The 13,131-nt window shown below is 53.9% G+C and overlaps 1 protein-coding gene across 16 annotated transcripts in view; it reads right to left on the bottom strand.

Moving 5' to 3' along the window:
- SCRIB (scribble planar cell polarity protein) overlaps window positions 1-13,131 on the bottom strand; it is a 101,477-nt gene that overhangs the window by 36,904 nt on the left and 51,442 nt on the right. For 14 of the 16 annotated variants that reach the window (XM_069956933.1, XM_069956937.1, XM_069956932.1 and 11 more), the window contains 9 exons: window positions 10,400-10,720; window positions 9,912-9,992; window positions 6,959-7,219; window positions 6,557-6,667; window positions 4,225-4,401; window positions 2,280-2,396; window positions 1,296-1,484; window positions 1,096-1,215; window positions 952-1,005 (listed from right to left, as the gene is read on the bottom strand). In XM_069956933.1, coding sequence (XP_069813034.1) covers window positions 952-1,005; window positions 1,096-1,215; window positions 1,296-1,484; window positions 2,280-2,396; window positions 4,225-4,401; window positions 6,557-6,667; window positions 6,959-7,219; window positions 9,912-9,992; window positions 10,400-10,720 — 1,431 coding nt within the window. The remainder of the gene's footprint in view (window positions 1-951; window positions 1,006-1,095; window positions 1,216-1,295; window positions 1,485-2,279; window positions 2,397-4,224; window positions 4,402-6,556; window positions 6,668-6,958; window positions 7,220-9,911; window positions 9,993-10,399; window positions 10,721-13,131) is intronic. The other 2 variants (XM_069956935.1, XM_069956941.1) reach the window with 2 other exon arrangements.

Raw genomic sequence — 13,131 nt, 5'->3', positions numbered from 1 at the left:
GGGGGGGAGGAGCAGAGTAAGGGGAGGGGGAGGAGCAGAGTAAGGGAGGGGGGAGGAGCAGAGTAAGGGGAGTGAGAGGAGCAGAGTAAGGGGGGGAGGAGCAGAGTAAGGGGAGGGGGAGGAGCAGAGCGCTCATGAGGGGGGAGGAGCAGAGCGCTCATGAGGGGGGAGGAGCAGAGCGCTCATGAGGGGGGAGGAGCAGAGCGCTCATATGGGGGGAGGAGCAGAGCGCTCATGAGGGGGGAGGAGCAGAGCGCTCATGAGGGGGGAGGAGCAGAGCGCTCATATGGGGGGAGGAGCAGAGCGCTCATGAGGGGGGAGGAGCAGAGCGCTCATGAGGGGGGAGGAGCAGAGCGCTCATGAGGGGGGAGGAGCAGAGCAGGAGGAATGTGGGAATAAGGAAAGGAGACGCAAGTTGGTTGTCAGGGAGGGGCTGGTGGAATGAGCGAATGAGATAGAGGCACCCCAGCCATTTGGAGGCGGGGCCACAAACGCTTCATGTCAGGAGACACGCTGGATGGAATTCCTTAAATGTAACTCCACCCCTGAGGAACCTTACACAACACGTGAATGCCCGACCATGTGACCACAACACATCCTGCAACCTGGGAACAAAACTTCAACTCCCATCATGCCCTGAAAACCGACAGTTCAGCAAAGTCTGTGAAAGTTGTAGATATTTGGTGACATTCTGTAAGGGGATGCTGGGAGTTGTAGTAGCTAAACGGCTGCAGAGCCCCAGGCTGGGGGCCACTGGTGAAAGAAGATGAATGAGGGTGTGAAATGTGTCATACAACCCGCCATCACAGAGACGCCCCCTGCTGGCACAGTGGTGACACAGCAGAACAGTGAGCGCAGCTCTGGAGAGGGGGTTGTATGGAGACTTCTGGGGTGAGATGTTGCAGGTGTCGCCCCCAGGTGGTGGATGGAGGGGGATGAAGGTTCTCTCACCACTTTCTCCATGTCCTCTCTTTCCCACTTCACCTCATGACCTACGTCTACCTCCTGCCAGAGAAGAGCACAAAGTCACTGCCTGCCGGCACCACGCGGCTGCCGCCACACCGCCGACAACCCCCCCACACGGGAGCTGCGTACCTTCTGCAGCCGCTCCACCTCCTCCGGGCTCAGGTCTCGGTCTATGGACGAGATGCTCTCCATACTGTTCTTCCTTCCCAGACCGGCCGCAAACGGATTGGCGATGACACCAGGAGATGCCTGGAGAGATGTACAGGAGCGGTCAGAGCTGCAGACTATCACTCCCCTGAGGGGCCAGAACACACTCACACGCTGTGTACCTCTATGGAGTTTGTGGAGACTGGATCAAATCCATCACAGACGAGGATGAGGAGCGTGTCCCCGACTCCACGCAGCGCCTGCACCGCCTCCGTATGAGTCATCCCCAGCAGGCTCTGCTGATTCACCTCCAGGATCCGCATCCCCACCTTCAGCCGCCCGTCACGAGCTGCCGCCCCCGAGGAGCTCACCTGGGGGAGGCGACAAGAGAAGGCGGGGTCAATGAGGAGAAAGAAGGAGGCGACAAGAGAAGGCGGGGTCAATGAGGAGAAAGGAGGCGGGGTCAATGAGGAGAAAGGAGGAGGCGACAAGAGAAGGCAGCGTCAATGGGGAGAAAGGAGGAGGCGACAAGAGAAGGCGGGGTCAATGAGGAGAAAGGAGGAGGCGACAAGAGAAGGCGGGGTCAATGAGGAGAAAGGAGGAGGCGACAAGAGAAGGCGGGGTCAATGGGGAGAAAGGGGGAGGCGACAAGAGAAGGCGGGGTGGTCAATGGGGAGAAAGGAGGCGGCGACAAGAGAAGGCGGCGTCAATGGGGAGAAAGGAGGAGGCGACAAGAGAAGGCGGGGTCAATGGAGAGGCAACAAGATAAAGGGTCAAAAAGGGGAAAGGAGGAGGAGGAGACAAGAGAAGGTGGGGGTCAATGAGGAGAAAGGAGGAGGAGGGGTCAATGAGGAGAAAGGAGGATGTGACAAGAGAAGGCAGGGTCAATGAGGAGAAAAGAGGAGGCGACAAGAGGAGGCGGGGTCAATGAGAAAAGAGGAGGCGACAAGAGAAGGCGGGGTCAATGAGGAGAAAGGAGGAGGCGACAAGAGAAGGCGAGGTCAAAGAGGAGAAAGGAGGAGGCGACAAGAGAAGGCGAGGTCAAAGAGGAGAAAGGAGGAGGCGACAAGAGAAGGCGGGGTCAAAGAGGAGAAAGGAGAGGTGGCAGTAAGAATGAGGAGGGAGACAATGAGACTGAACACAGGACCTCCCACAGCCAGTCTCACCTTGGAGATGAAGACGCCCTCATCAGTGGGGTCTAGCGGGTTTCCAGGATGACCCTTGGCTCCACCCCGAATACTTATTCCAAGTTTCTCACCGGGAGTCTTCACAATACAGATCTCCTAAAGAAAGGAGAGAGCAAGGATCATCCCAGTACAGGGACCGGCACCATCCCCCGACCTCCCCCAACACACAGTGCAGGGACCGGCACCATCCCCCGACCTCCTTCAACACACAGTGCAGGGACCGGCACCATCCCCCGACCTCCCCCAACACACAGTGCAGGGACCGGCACCATCCCCCGACCTCCCCAACACACAGTGCAGGGACCATCCCCCGACCTCCCCCAAGACACAGTGCAGGGATCGGGACCATCCCCCGACCTCCCCCAACACACAGTGCAGGGATCGGGACCATCCTCCGACCTCCCCCAACACACAGTGCAGGGACCGGTACCATCCCCCGACCTCCCCAACACACAGTGCAGGGACCATCCCCCGACCTCCCCCAACACACAGTGCAGGGATCGGGACCATCCCCCGAACTCCTTCTCTATACACGATACACAGGGGGCGGGGCTGTGACTCCCTCTCTATACACATTATATACTGGGGGCGGGGCTGTGACTCCCTCTCTATACACATTATATACAGGGGCGGGGCTGTGACTACCTCTGTAAACATGATATACAGGGGGTGTTATATTATGTGAAAACTCAATAAAATGTTTGAATACGATATACAGGGGGCGGGGATGTGACTCCCTCTATACACAGGATATACAGGGGGCGGGGCTGTGACTACCTCTGTACACATGATATACAGGGGTGGGGCTGTGACTACCTCTATACACATGATATACAGGGGCGGGGCTGTGCCTACCTCTATACACAAGATATACAGGGGCGGGGCTGTGACTACTTCTCTATACACTTGACATACAGGGGGCGGGGCTGTGACTACCTCTGTACTCATGATATACAGGGGCGAGGCTGTGACTACCTCTCTATACACAGTATATACAGGGGGCGGGGCTGTGACTTCCTCTCTATACACAGTATATACAGGGGGCGGGGATGTGACTCCCTCTATACACAGGATATACAGGGGGCGGGGCTGTGACTACCTCTCTATACACAGGATATACAGGGGGCGGGGCTGTGACTTCCTCTCTATACACAGTATATACAGGGGGCGGGGATGTGACTCCCTCTATACACAGGATATACAGGGGGCGGGGCTGTGACTACCTCTGTACACATGATATACAGGGGTGGGGCTGTGACTACCTCTATGCACAGGATATACAGGGGGCTGGGCTGTGACTACCTCTGTATACACAGGATATACAGGGGGCGGGGCTGTGACTCCCTCTGTATACACATTATATACAGGGGTCGGGCTGTGACTACCTCTCTATACACAGGATATACAGGGGGCGGGGCTGTGACTCCCTCTGTATACACATTATATACAGGGGGCGGGGCTATGACTCCCTCTCTATACACATGGCATACAGGGGGGCGGGGCTGTGACTCCCTCTCTATACACATGATATACAGGGGCGGGGCCGTGACTCATTCTCTATACACATGATATACGGGCCAGCAGTAGATGTAATGATCTATTAGAGGTGATGCGTCCTCCATCTTTAGGATTTGGGCCCTACGTGACTATGTGCTATTCTGGGCAGGATCTGCCAGTCACCTGCTGCTTTATTGCTCATACCCTTGTGGTGTCAGTCTCCCCCGTGACCTCAGTGCCCTGCCCCAGCAGATGGACCTGTCCTGTAAGCAGCAGAGGCTCTTATTCTGGTCTATAAGAGAACCGGTATGTAATGATTTGTGTATGTAGTCACTGTGTGGCTCTGGACTGCAGCCATGTGCAGCTGGGATCTCCCACTCACACCTTGGTTACACACGGTCACTCAGGTAAGTAGGTGGTACAATACCTGCATACCAGGGGGTGGAGGATCTCTCCTCACCAGCAGATGGAGCTCTGGAGCTGGGGACAGAAGGGCTTTCACAGCTTCCTGGTGAGTGGCGTGTCTCAGGTCAACCCCTGCCGCCTCTAAGATCCGGTCACCCACCCTGAGACCACTGCGTGCGGCCACCCCCCGGGGGATCACCTGCAGGAAGCACAGATAGTGAGGAATCCCGGCATGAGAAAAACAACGGGTGACACAGAACACAACGTAACATGTAAGATGAAGAATCATATCATAGAATGTGACAGAAGATTTTTCTGCCAACAAATACGACAGGATACAATGTAACAATCCCGTCTCCTCTACACCAGGATGGGATACAATGTAACAATCCCGTCTCCTCTACACCACAACAGGATACAATGTAACAATCCCATCTCCTCTACACCAGGACAGGATACAGTGTAACAATCCCGTCTCCTCTACACCAGGACAGGATACAATGTAACAATCCCATCTCCTCTACACCAGGATGGGATACAATGTAACAATCCCGTCTCCTCTACACCACAACAGGATACAGTGTAACAATCCCATCTCCTCTACACCAGGACAGGATACAGTGTAACAATCCATCTCCTCTACACCAGGACGGGATACAGTGTAGCAATCCCGTCTCCTCTATAACTAGGACAGGATACAATGTAACAATCCCATCTCCTCTACACCAGGATGGGATACAATGTAACAATCCCGTCTCCTCTACACCACAACAGGATACAGTGTAACAATCCCATCTCCTCTACACCAGGACAGGATACAGTGTAACAATCCATCTCCTCTACACCAGGACGGGATACAGTGTAGCAATCCCGTCTCCTCTATAACTAGGACAGGATACAATGTAACAATCCCATCTCCTCTACACCAGGACAGGATACAATGTAACAATCCCGTCTTCTCTACACCAGGACAGGATACAATCTAACAATCCCGTCTCCTCTATAACTAGGACAGGATACAGTGTAACAATCCCGTCTTCTCTACACCAGGACAGGATACAGTGTAACAATCCCATCTCCTCTACACCAGGACAGGATACAATGTAACAATCCCGTCTCCTCTATAACTAGGACAGGATACAATGTAACAATCCCGTCTTCTCTACACCAGGACAGGATACAATGTAACAATCCCATCTCCTCTACACCAGGACAGGATACAATGTAACAATCCCGTCTCCTCTACACCAGGACAGGATACAATGTAACAATCCCGTCTCCTCTACACCAGGACAGGATACAATGTAACAATCCCATCTCCTCTATAACTAGGACAGGATGCAGTGTAACAATCCCGTCTTCTCTACACCAGGACAGGATACAATGTAACAATCCCGTCTCCTCTACACCAGGACAGGATACAATGTAACAATCCCCTCTCCTCTACACCACAACAGGATACAATGTAACAATCCCATCTCCTCTACACCAGGACAGGATACAATGTAACAATCCCCTCTCCTCTACACCACAACAGGATACAATGTAACAATCCCATCTCCTCTACACCAGGACAGGATACAATGTAACAATCCTATCTCCTCTACACCAGGACAGGATACAATGTAACAATCCTATCTCCTCTACACCAGGACAGGATACAATGTAACAATCCCGTCTTCTCTACACCAGGACAGGATACAATGTAACAATCCCGTCTCCTCTACACCAGGACAGGATACAATGTAACAATCCCCTCTCCTCTACACCAGGACAGGATACAATGTAACAATCCCCTCTCCTCTACACCACAACAGGATACAATGTAACAATCCCATCTCCTCTACACCAGGACAGGATACAATGTAACAATCCCATCTCCTCTACACCAGGACAGGATACAATGTAACAATCCCGTCTCCTCTACACCAGGACAGGATACAATGTAACAATCCCGTCTCCTCTACACCAGGACAGGATACAATGTAACAATCCCATCTCCTCTACACCAGGACAGGATACAATGTAACAATCCCGTCTCCTCTACACCAGGACAGGATACAATGTAACAATCCCATCTCCTCTACACCAGGACAGGATACAATGTAACAATCCAGTCTCCTCTACACCAGGACGGGATACAATGTAACAATCCAGTCTCCTCTACACCAGGACAGGATACAGTGTAACAATCCCATCTCCTCTACACCAGGACGGGATACAATGTAACAATCCAGTCTCCTCTACACCAGGACAGGATACAATGTAAATCAGAGGATGTATGCAGTCTTGAAACCGTAAGGGATCGATTTAGAAAAATCTATTATAAATGAATGTCAGAAGACATCGCTCACCTTCGAGATGAAAACTCCAGGTTCATGGATTCCAAACGGATGGCTGGAATGGTCGCTGCCCCCCACTATGCTGAGGCCCAGGGGTCCGCCAGACTTCACCAGATAGATGTCCTATACACGATAAGGGATGGACTCTGGTCAATAGCAACTTATGAAGCCTTGACACCAAAATGTGGCTGGACCCCCATTCTCCCACCAGATAGAGACCCCCAACCCTCTCGATATCCCTTGTAATGTGCCTGGACTCCCAAACCCTCCCGGTGCCCCCTGTAATGTGCTTGGACCCCAAACCCTCCCGATGCCCCCTATAATTTGCCTTTACCACCATTCTCCCACCAGGTACATAGACCCTTAGCCTTATGTTTCCCCCTGAAAGGTGTCTGGACCCCGCGGACGCCTCACCTCGACGGGATACTCGTCTTCGGCAGTGCTGTGGTTGCGCAGGGATCCGCCGTCCTCCTCGCCCTCTCCATTCTCAGTCTCTGTAGGGGGCGGTGGGGAGCGAGGTCGGGCTCTGTGCAGGGAGGGTGATGCTCTCGGGTCTGTCTCGGCCCCTGGTTGGGGGGGCTCTCTCTCCACCAGCAGACTGATGGTGGGGGAGGTGCTGGTAAGCAGGGCTACTGCCTGATCATGCCTGGCTTCTGTCATGTCTACCCCATTGATCTAGAACAATGTGCAGAGCCATAGAGTCAGCGGCGATATCCCAAACAATTACCTACCCAAGGCAGATACAGGGGCCTGAAAGATGGAGGGGCAGTCAGTGGGGGAGGGGGGCAGTTAATCAGTGTGTGGGTAATCAGTGTGGGGGTAGTCAGTGCAGGGCCAGTTAGTGCAGTCAGTGGGGGTGGCATAAGATGGGGGCAGGGGCAGTCAGTCAGTAAGTGTGTGTGTGTGTGGGGGGGGGGGGATGGTCAGTTTGGGGGCAGTCAGTGTGTGTGTGTGTGTGTGTGTGTGTGTGAGCGAGCATGAGATGTGCAGGCAGGGGCAGTCAGTGCAGGGGGGGGTGGCATGAGATGGGGGACAGTCAGTGCAGATGTGGAGGCAGTTTTGGGGCTCTCTCTTCCTGCAGGTCAGTAATGTGATGTCTATAGAGAAGACAAGATGGAGGCCGATGGTCCAGCGGATTAGAGCACACAGAGGTCAGCTCTGACTAGGCAGTATACACTCTTACCAATGGAAGGAGAGTCCCACCACCAGAGAGAGCCGGCCGGAGCGGAAGAGAAGAGACCGCAGGAAGGAGAGGACAAGAAATTGTTAACAGACTGAAGACTGCTAGAGAGCGGGATGAGGAAGCACAGAGACCCCCAGGACTGCCGTTCCACCTGCACTACTGACCCCAAGGACTGCCGCTCCACCTGCACTACTGACCCCAAAGACTGCCGCTCCACCTGCACTACTGACCCCAAGGACTGCCGCTCCACCTGCACTACTGACCCCAAGGACTGCCGCTCCACCTGCACTACTGACCCCAAGGACTGCCGCTCCACCTGCACTACTGACCCCAAGGACTGCCGCTCCACCTGCACTACTGACCCCAAGGACTGCCGCTCCACCTGCACTACTGACCCCAAGGACTGCCGCTCCACCTGCACTACTGACCCCAAGGACTGCCGCTCCACCTGCACTACTGACCCCAAGGACTGCCGCTCCACCTGCACTACTGACCTCAAGGACTGCCGCTCCACCTGCACTACTGACCCCAAGGACTGCCGCTCCACCTGCACTACTGACCCCAAGGACTGCCGCTCCACCGGCACTACTGACCCCAAGGACTGCCGCTCCACCTGCACTACTGACCCCAAGGACTGCCGCTCCACCGGAACTACTGACCCTAAAGACTGCCGCTCCACCTGCACTACTGACCCCAAGGACTGCCGCTCCACCTGCACTACTGACCTCAAGGACTGCCGCTCCACCTGCACTACTGACCCCAAGGACTGCCGCTCCACCTGCACTACTGACCCCAAGGACTGCCGCTCCACCTGCACTACTGACCTCAAGGACTGCCGCTCCACCTGCACTACTGACCTCAAGGACTGCCGCTCCACCTGCACTACTGACCCCAAGGACTGCCGCTCCACCTGCACTACTGACCCCAAGGACTGCCGCTCCACCTGCACTACTGACCCCCAAGGACTGCCGCTCCACCTGCACTACTGACCCCCAAGGACTGCCGCTCCACTTGCACTACTGACCCCAAGGACTGCGGCTCCACCTGCACTACTGACCCCAAGGACTGCCGCTCCACCGGCACTACTGACCCTAAAGACTGCCGCTCCACCGGCACTACTGACCCCAAAGACTGCCGCTCCACCTGCACTACTGACCCCAAGGACTGCCGCTCCACCTGCACTACTGACCCCAAAGACTGCCGCTCCACCTGCACTACTGACCCCAAGGACTGCCGCTCCACCTGCACTACTGACCCCAAAGACTGTTGCTTCACCGGCACTACTGACGCCAAGGACTGCCGCTCCACCGGTACTACTGACCCCAAGGACTGCCGCTCCACCTGCACTACTGACCCCAAGGACTGCAGCTCCACCAGCACTACTGACCCCAAGGACTGCCGCTCCACCTGCACTACTGACCCCCAAGGACTGCGGCTCCACCGGCACTACTGACCCCAAAGACTGCCGCTCCACCTGCACTACTGACCCCAAGGACTGCCGCTCCACCTGCACTACTGACCCCAAGGACTGCAGCTCCACCTGCACTACTGACCCCAAGGACTGCAGCTCCACCTGCACTACTGACCCCAAACACTGCGGCTCCACCTGCACTACTGACCCCCAAGGACTGCGGCTCCACCGGCACTACTGACCCCAAAGACTGCCGCTCCACCTGCACTACTGACCCCAAGGACTGCAGCTCCACCAGCACTACTGACCCCAAGGACTGCAGCTCCACCTGCACTACTGACCCCAAGGACTGCAGCTCCACCTGCACTACTGACCCCAAACACTGCGGCTCCACCGGCACTACTGACCCCAAAGGCTGCGGCTCCACCTGCACTACTGACCCCAAGGACTGCCGCTCCACCAGCACTACTGACCCCAAACACTGCGGCTCCACCGGCACTACTGACCCCAAAGGCTGCGGCTCCACCTGCACTACTGACCGCAAAGACTGCAGCTCCACCTGCACTCCTGACCATGCTCACAGGGAACAGAGTCTGCTCCACCTGCAGAGTCCTCTGAGCAGCACAGATCAGATCTATGTAAGAGCGGCAGCAGTGTCCTCTGCAGGGCGGCTGGGACACTGCACCCTCTGTGCCACACGATCTTTAGGGGGGCTGGTTACAGGGGACGGCAGCATGACAGCCATTATTACCATCAATACGGTGATTACTTACAGACAGGACCCGGTCACCGACTTGAAGGGTTCCGTCCCGGTGTGCGGCTCCACCCTCAGCGATCCTGGAAATGAATATACCCTGGAAGAAAAGGAGTATAGACAGATTATACTGATCGTGTGCTGCCGGGTAGACCGGACGGAGCCTTCCCAAAATATCCCAGGACCAGGTCAGGTGGGAGGACGGGAGGTGTCACATAACAGGACCCCAGACACTCAAGGGACGCCCCCTACAGGCCAACAAAATTAATCAGAGACCTCAGTGGGATGACACAAGGTCTGCTCCCCCTGCACTGATACCACACAAGGTCTGCTCCCCCTGCACTGATACCACACAAGGTCTGCTCCCCCTGCACTGATACCACACAAGGTCTGCTCCCCCTGCACTGATACCACAAGGTCTGCTCCCCCTGCACTGATACCACAAGGTCTGCTCCCCCTGCACTGATACCACAAGGTCTGCTCCCCCTGCTAAGCCGTTATACTCACTGTGTCTCCCACCCTGTAGGGGGTGCTGCCGACACCCCCGGCAATGCTGAACCCCAATCCTTTATCGTTTCGGATCAGACAGGTGGAGATGCGCTGGTTTCGAGTGGGCGGGGCCTCCTCCTCTTCCTCCGCATAGGGAACAACAACGCGTTTCTCCCGGGGATTATAATCGTCTTCAGGGCGTAAGGGCGTCACCGTGATCGGGTTCTCAGGCTCCACCATCCGCTCCCTCAGCACAGTCATAGAGACTGAACTCCCGGAGCTGCGCAGTGCCTCCACCGCCATGTGATGCTCAGCGTTGTGCAGGTCCACGCCATTCACCTGTCACAGGTACAAGTCACATAACCACATCATACTCCTGTCACCTCCAGAGCTGCACTTACTATTCTGCTGTTACATCGGTCTGTGGCTCCCCGACATGTGTAAGGGCAATGTCAGGGATTCAGTATCTGTACACAGCATGCGCCAGTATGATACACAGCAGAATTCGGAATGCAGCTCTAGATGTGACTGGAGTATAAAACATGACATGTTCTAGGGGTGCGAGTGCTCAGAAGAACAAGCAGGGGGTGACAGAGCGCTCCCCTCCCTGCTTGGTGTCTATGAGATCTGGATAGTCCGTTCAGGTCAGGCAGAATACTCCCTGTTCTCAGGATGACATTCTATGACCTGTGGCTGGTGACCACAGCACACTGTATTCTCTACCTGTAACACCACACAGTACTGTATTCTCTACCTGTAACACCACACAGCACGCTGTATTCTCTACCTGTAACACCACACTGTATTCTCTACCTGTAACACCACACAGCACGCTGTATTCTCTACCTGTAACACCATACAGCACTGTATTCTCTACCTGTAACACCACACAGCACGCTGTATTCTCTACCTGTAACACCACACAGCACGCTGTATTCTCTACCTGTAACACCACACAGCACGCTGTATTCTCTACCTGTAACAACACACAGTACTGTATTCTCTACCTGTAACACCACACAGCACGCTGTATTCTCTACCTGTAACACCACACAGCACGCTGTATTCTCTACCTGTAACACCACACAGCACGCTGTATTCTCTACCTGTAACACCACACAGCACTGTATATTCTACCTGTAACACCACACAGCACGCTGTATTCTCTACCTGTAACACCACACAGCACACTGTATTCTCTACCTGTAACACCACACAGCACTGTATTCTCTACCTGTAACACGACACAGCACTGTATTCTCTACCTGTAACACCACACAGCACTGTATTCTCTACCTGTAACACCACACAGCACTGTATTCTCTACCTGTAACACCACACAGCACTGTATTCTCTACCTGTAACACCACACAGCACACTGTATTCTCTACCTGTAACACCACACAGCACGCTGTATTCTCTACCTGTAACACCACACATCGCTGTATTCTCTACCTGTAATACCACACAGCACACTGTATTCTCTACCTGTAACACCACACAGAACACTGTATTCTCTACCTGTAACACCACACAGCACTGTATTCTCTACCTGTAACACCACACAGCGCTGTACTCTCTACCTGTAACACCACACAGCACTGTATTCTCTACCTGTAACACCACACAGCACGCTGTATTCTCTACCTGTAACACCACACAGTGCTGTATTCTCTACCTGTAACACCACACAGCACGCTGTATTCTCTACCTGTAACACCACACAGCACGCTGTATTCTCTACCTGTAACACCAAACAGCGCTGTATTCTCTACCTGTAACACCACACAGCACTGTATATTCTACCTGTAACACCACACAGCACGCTGTATATTCTACCTGTAACACCACACAGCACTGTATTCTCTACCTGTAACACCACACAGCACTGTATTCTCTACCTGTAACACCACACAGCACTGTATTCTCTACCTGTAACACCACACAGCACACTGTATTCTCTACCTGTAGCACCACACAGCGCTGTACTCTCTACCTGTAACACCACACAGCACTGTATTCTCTACCTGTAACACCACACAGCACTGTATTCTCTACCTGTAACACCACACAGCACTGTATTCTCTACCTGTAACACCACACAGCACTGTATTCTCTACCTGTAACACCACACAGCACGCTGTATTCTCCACCTGTAACAACACACAGCACTGTATTGTCTACCTGTAACAACACACAGCACGCTGTATTCTCTACCTGTAACACCACACAGCACGCTGTATTCTCTACCTGTAACACCACACAGCACTGTATTCTCTACCTGTAACACCACACAGCGCTGTATTCTCTACCTGTAACACCACACAGCACTGTATTGTCTACCTGTAACACCACACAGCACGCTGTATTCTCTACCTGTAACACCACACAGCACTGTATTCTCTACCTGTAACACCACACAGCACTGTATTCTCTACCTGTAACACCACACAGCACTGTATTCTCTACCTGTAACACCACACAGCACTGTATTCTCTACCTGTAACACCACATAGCACACTGTATTCTCTACCTGTAACACCACACAGCACTGTATTCTCTACCTGTAACACCACACAGCACGCTGTATTCTCTACCTGTAACACCACACAGCACTCTGTATATTCTACCTGTAACACCACACAGCATGCTGTATTCTCTACCTGTAACACCACACAGCACGCTGTATTCTCTACCTGTAACACCACACAGCACTGTATGCTCTACCTGTAACACCACACAGCACACTG

The sequence above is a fragment of the Dendropsophus ebraccatus genome, chromosome 2 (assembly GCF_027789765.1).
Source record: "Dendropsophus ebraccatus isolate aDenEbr1 chromosome 2, aDenEbr1.pat, whole genome shotgun sequence".
In the NCBI taxonomy this organism is placed as follows: domain Eukaryota; kingdom Metazoa; phylum Chordata; class Amphibia; order Anura; family Hylidae; genus Dendropsophus; species Dendropsophus ebraccatus.
This window is presented reverse-complemented; position numbering and strand designations above follow the sequence as displayed.